Here is a 7,001-nt window from a genome sequence, read left to right as displayed (position 1 = left end):
TTATTTTGACAACAACAGCCTTCGATTATCGACTACAACACAATGATTTGCATATCTTTTTTTTGAGGCTATAAATAAACAACTTCAAGCTAAAAGAAGATGCAATATATCGTTTTATGCAAGATAAAAATATCTTCCAAGGAAAAAGTCGTCAGCGCTGTGTATCAGCATATAAATAGTGGCCCACCTTTCAAGCCTATGTAATATAATGCTTGGCTATTTTATGCGCATATACATAACGAGAGTATAAGATTCACTCATGCTCACAATAAAATTCAACATTTAAAAATCGAAGAAAATTAAATACACTATTCGAGAATCAATTGAAAACGAACTAGCAATAATAATGGTAGATAGAAGAATAGAAACGGACATAAAATTGTCTCATGATAGACCAAAATTTTAGTGTACGATAAGAATAAAAACTTGATCATGTTAATAGCAATAGGAATAACGAGTATATATAATCTGAAAAATGTTGGAAATAAGAAGCTAAGAAAATAAAATCTATTGGCAAGTGAATGCTCCCTTATAAACCAATTTATAACTTAAATATTGATATACGTCATAACTTGGAATTGAGTGTCATAAAATACTCAAAGCCGTTAAATGGGTGTTAGAATTAACAACCGAAACGAAAGCGATACGCACAAACAATAGAATTATGGAAGTCGGTAGACCAATAAGTCATGAGAATAATATTTACTGATGATGAAGTGGAAAGAAGTATCAGTCAAATATGTTTTATAGACCAATCTACAATGTTGCAAACACAACCCATAAAAGCTTAAAAATTGAATTAACCCATGAATAAGTAAAAATATTTATTTCTATATCGCTATTTTAACCTTATGAAGGGGTTTATACGTTGGAAAATAAACCACATCAATTTTGTCACCGTTTCTGGATAACACCTAAATCAAGCCGATAATGGTTTTGATTATTTAAATTTTTTTTCGGGAATCGATTCAAGTTGTTTAACGCCGCAATTTACTGTATGTTTAAAACCGATTGCTATTATTATAATGGGTCAGCCTTATAGTGTCTGCTGTATCCCTTGCAGATAGGCGATATCAATCAACAAACTGGTAATTTAATATGCCATTGTTTGAGGAGAATCGAACAAGGATCATTATTATTTAAGATTTTAGTCGAAATATTTGCCCTTTAAACCATTGTTACGTCCGTTTTATTGCCAAATGAATTTTTTTAAATAAATTATAAGGCTGTACTTTGTGAAATAGAATACAATAGTTAGATAGTATTGGGTTGGATTTAAGTTTAATGATAGAAAAAATACCTTCACACCTTTATTATCATTAGATTTAATCACCAAACTAGCAATAGAAAAAGTTTTCGATGCTTTCTGGAAGTTCTGAATCTTTCTCTTCAGTAAATTCGATTGAAAAGTTATGAGAATATTCTTTTGAATCAACGATATTTCCATTTAACTTTGATATTCCTTCAGTATTTTCCAAATCAAACATTTTCTTCCATTGCTTATGACCATCCCTAATAATTTTCATAGCAAACTCAGCATCCATAAATTTGCCGTCCAAAGCAAATTGATTTTCGTTTTTTCCATCCGCTTTTTTGTAATCTCTAAACCAATTATGGGATTTTTCAAGTAAACCCGGAAAAACCTTTTCCACATCTTCTATTCCATTGATTTTAGAGGAATATGAATCATTAATATCAATGACCAATATTTTCCAATCACACTCATTATCGTCAAGAAGTGCAAGACACCCAAGAACTTTAGCCTCATAAACTTCACCTATCATCTTTTGCTTACTTCCAATTTCAATGATGTCTATCGGATCATTATCTCCAATTGCATTTGTATATTCATCTTCTACGCCAGGATTTTCCCATGTCTGTGGAATAGCTCCATAGTTCCAAATATATCCCTTGCATGGAAAAAGATTGGCCACAAAACGTGGTTTATTTTTTTTGACATCTTGAACTATTGGATTCATCGGTTTGTCTTTTGACATTTCGAACTTTGCATTTTCAAAACGTGGTATTTCATTGAAGACTCTGACAATGTTTGAGTCATTTTGAATGTTTGGTGAAATGTCATGGAAAGGTGAAATTATTCTTCCGTCTTCCTTAACATAGACAGAATAAGATATTGAATATTTGCTTCCTGTTTGAACAGTACTAAACATTTAAGGGCAATCAATTAAGTTTGTTTTAAATATTATTGCGATAAAATAATTAATAGTTTAACACAATAACCAATTTTAATATTATTTAAATATGATCTGTAGATTTAAAGGATCACAAATAAATTGTTTTTAAAAAAATATTGTGATAATAGAATTAATGGTCAAGCCAAATCACTTATAATGTATTTCGGAAATATGATGCATAGAATTAAACTAATATTCAGCTAATTTTTTTTATAAAAACTATTCCGATAATATTTTAAAATAAATCACTGAACTAAAATTTTGAAATATCTACGTTCTATCGTACTATGCAAAAGAAATCAAATTTAAAAACCTAATACAGACACAAATTAAAACTATAAAACATAGATTAACAATTCTACTGATTAGTCTAGAGAAGATATCTATCTATGAAAGCATCATAAAGAAGGTGAAATTCTAAAAGCTTGGATAGGATGTGCTCGCGGGTAATAATCAGGTTTTGGTTTTAGGAAGAAGAAAAAATTCAATAGTTGATATATCCACAGATAAATTTCTCCTATTCCATACAGTTTTATGCTTCTTTATTTTAATAAAAAATATTTATATTGCCTGAATTTACTTCTATCATATGCGATAGCTTCTTTACTTTATGTTTGGCTGCCAAATCATATTATTTATTCTAAGAATTACCTTTTATGTTGATAAATAAATATTTAAATTTATTTTAACATAAGCATTCTTCACTTAAATATGGTTATATGCGATTTTGAGTTATTTCTATTAGTTGACACAAAAAATTGATTTTTATAATATTTATTTCAGCTTAATTATCACTAAAATATTCCTCATTACATTTTTCTAATTCGAACGTATTAATTGAAGTGTTTATTCAAACTGCATTTCTTGTGCATAAGCTTCCGCTTCTTTTGTCATTCATAACACCTTATTATATGACCTATGGCATTTTTTTGCCAAAACCATTGATTTTTATATAATTTATGTCTTTTTAATTTTTACAATAATTACAAAATTTTAATATAAATATCAATACTTGTTAGGATGTGTACTAAATATCATAGTAGGAAATGGTGTGGTCGCAAAAAGTCATATGTTGTTTGGTAAGAATTGGGATGTCAACAGAAGCGGAAGAATATACACGAACAATAGTATTGAGAAATACACTTTAATATATAAACCTTTATTCATAAGATATATTGATGAAGGCTGTAAGGATGATGTGCTTGAAAATATACACAGAAAATTTATAATATAGAGCCATCTAAAGTTTTTTTTTCGTGAGCAAACATTAAATTTTAAAAAATGCCCATAAATATATATTTATTATCAGGGGGTAAAAAACAATATCTATTGTAACATAGTAATTTGCATGGCTCTATTTTGGAAATTTAATTATATATTTTTTCTTCAAGCATCATTTTAATGAATTGCCGTTCCATCATTCCTCTTTTTAGCACTATACTCTTCTCCTACATTTTCTTTGATATCTCTCCTCCTTTAAATACCTATTAGTTCGGAGATTTTCCTCCTTCCTATATTTTGCATAAATACCTCGATTTCGTTCTGGTGAATTTATTATATTGTGTTACCGTTCCATCATCATATGCAATGGTAATAGGTAAAAATAATTTTTTATATTAAATTAGTATCAGAGTTTTTGAATAGCATAATCTATTCCGATAGTATATGAAAGTGATCGAATACACCTTATGGTATCTTAAGGGTTTTCATCTGATTATTTTTTATATAGATCTGGTTTAATTCACACAACAAAATGTTTCAGTATATATTGTGTAGGCTGGCCCTTTAAGTCGATTCCTATATATATTACAACACATAAATTTAATATTTTGTCTGGGTAGACTTGTTTGAATAAAATAGTTTGCGTCTACATAAATTTAAATTATTAGAAAAAGTTTAAGCGAATTGATAAAAGATAACTTTTATCATTTTTTTTAAACTTTATTATATTAAAGAAACTTATCGATTTTTTATGTACGAAGTGTACTAAAAAATATAAAGAAAAATTTTTGTTTACGCTGGAAATAAATTTAAATTCACAATATAATTAAAATTATAGGTAAGTTGCGAAATGTGATAAAACAGAAATAATGGTTATTATATCGTGGTCTAGAAACGTCTTTTTACTTAAAAATGTTCTATTAGATTCAAAAAAGGCTTCGGTTTCCATGAAAAAATAATTTAATTAGTTTATTGGATATTAATTCGCATCATGTTCCAGGAAAATCTGCCGTTTTTATAAATTTATTTTTTGGAAACTTCATTCATGCTACAATCTTACATTCGGGCAATTTTTTCAGGATGGGCTCTTAAATATATTTGCAATAGGTTTATATCTTTAAATTAATACTAAAAACTTGAGAAATAATTAAATATATTAATAAAAATTCTTCTTTTTTTCATCTTTAAATTTACATATAATATAAAATATGTTTAAACAATGTTTTTTTTTCTTATTTTGACCCTAAATAAATTCGAAATCTTGTATATAAACACTAAGTAATATTTTAGAGCAATAATAGAGATTTTAACATATTTCATTCGGTAAATGCATTCTAGATATGTGTAATATTTCCACAAATGAAAATTTTAAAGCTATTAAAAGATGTGTCTATACTACTTCTACCATTTAAAGTACGTGCGATGTTAAAATTCTCCCATGTTTTTTTAAAGCTATTGTATGATGCATGCATTATATTTGAAATATAATATATGTAAAGAGTTAAAATATCCCATATAGCTTTTTTAAAAGTATTTAATGACATTTTCATATTATTTTCATTATTAAATATCAAGTATATTTAAATTTTATCGATCAAATGCAATTATACTTTTATTAATAGCGTAAGAGAAACTTTTTGAATATTAAATATACTTCAAATATAAGAAAATTTACTAAATGTATTTACATTTTTATTAATTGTGTACAGTTTTATTTTATCTCGCAATATACGTTTAATGCCTTTCAATGAATTTGGATGATCAAACAGTGTGTATATCTCACAAACACATGTTATAAAAAAAATGATTAAAACGTTCTTATTTTTATATTATCATGTAAATAAATACTAGATTCAGTTTCTTATTTACTTGGTGGTAAATATTTAAGTAATTAATCTAAAGAATAAAAAAAATGTGGATAATTTTAATAAGAATTGTTCATAAAATAAATAACACCTCAAAAAAAAATATTTTGCAAATAATTTTATATTATAAATTTATGAACATACTTAATTCTTTATATAATATGTGAAAAAAACATAAAATATGTTTATAGTTATATTAATAAAAGATTTGTAATGTCTCTTAATTTGATTTAGTTTAAATAGGGTGCTGATTGGCTTAAATATATGTTTTATAGCAAATATTTAAGTGAAATATTAAACTATGGGCTAATAATTAGTTATAAAAAAAATAGCATAAATTTTTTGTTGAAATTTTATTAATAAAAAATATGTTTTTTTTGATAACAGACTATGGTGTGGATTATTATTAAACCCGTTTAAATTGTAAATAATGATTTTAAATCGGACATTGATGTATATTATGTAGCTCGAAATATATTTTAATTTATTTCACAATTGAAAAATATAAAACTATAATTTATAACAATATGCTATGATGATATTATTTTCGTGAAAATTGATAACGACAAAAAATATCAACAGAATTAATATAGAATGTGATGGTATTATGAAAATATAATAAATTTTTATGCTAGAATTTAAAATTGGTTATATCATAAGGAAAACCCTTTTTATTACCTTGCTGGTGTCGTTAATTTTTTGCGATGAATATGGAAAAAATTAGAATTATATATCGATGCGAAAAGAGAAGACCGAAATTGAATTAACACAAATAAATATGTTGTGATAATATTTGATTTTTTTAAACGATTTTATTTACACAATAAAGTTCTTTGATGATATTTATCAATACAATGCGCTAATAAATATAGTAAATAATCACATAGAGTCTTTTTGAAAAAAAAAATTGCGCTGTTTTCTATTTTATTTAGAAGATGAAGATTTCACTGTTTATTAGGAACAATTAGCATGTTTTTTCAATAATTTATGGTGAACTACAACCAAATAGTCGTAAGCTGGCGTTGAAAATCTTATACTACACCAATGAATACAATATTATTCCAGGCTGATTCACAAAGGATACTGCAGACGACTTGGAATCGAGCGTAACACGTTAGTTTACATAAGCTCGGTGGTTTTGAAACAAAAATTGGAGAGTATCTCCTTGGACTTCAGAAGGTAATATCTTGCAAGTGACGAAAGCCGGATGGGGAGAGTTGATGAAGCCCTTGATAAAATATACAAGATAGTGAAAAGGCTGAAAATGTCGTTTTACCGAAGAAAAATAACATAAACTGCTGAAAATTATCACCTTCATCAATAAATAAATAGAAATTCTAGACTGATTGATTTTATTTATAAAGTACTAAAATATGATGATAGTAAAATACATAATCCCTCTGCTAATTGAAGTTAAACATAGAAACATAAACCATCATATTTTATTCTAGGACTCATACAATTTCCATTAGGCCTCACAAATATACGATCCAATATCCAGAACTTTGTTCAAATATTTTCTTTTGAATTATAACTATTTAAATAAGTCGAATAAACATATTACGAGCATATACCAGTAAAGAAAATGTGGTTGATGTTACAAGATAAAAACATTTGCCAGTTAAAATTTAAGTTCTCAATTTGAATTTTTGAGAAAAAAGCATCCAAAGGCCCATTTTCTATATTTTATCACTTTATACTGGGCACACTCTATGTATTT

General features: G+C 26.4%; 1 protein-coding gene across 1 annotated transcript; it reads right to left on the bottom strand.

The window, feature by feature from the left end:
* Positions 1-1,452: 1,452 nt before the first annotated feature.
* LOC147078779 (uncharacterized) lies at positions 1,453-2,171 on the bottom strand (the record flags this gene model as incomplete). Its single annotated transcript, XM_085956683.1, has 1 exon — positions 1,453-2,171. A coding segment is annotated over exon 1 (719 nt), but the record flags the coding sequence as incomplete, so codon positions are not given.
* Between the last annotated feature and the right edge of the window lie 4,830 nt (positions 2,172-7,001).

The sequence above is a fragment of the Rhyacophila brunnea genome, unplaced genomic scaffold (genome assembly GCF_057557595.1).
Source record: "Rhyacophila brunnea isolate RB1 unplaced genomic scaffold, BYU_Rbru_1.0 scaffold_104, whole genome shotgun sequence".
In the NCBI taxonomy this organism is placed as follows: domain Eukaryota; kingdom Metazoa; phylum Arthropoda; class Insecta; order Trichoptera; family Rhyacophilidae; genus Rhyacophila; species Rhyacophila brunnea.
Note: the sequence above shows the minus strand (reverse complement) of the source record. Positions and strands in the feature narration are given on the sequence as shown.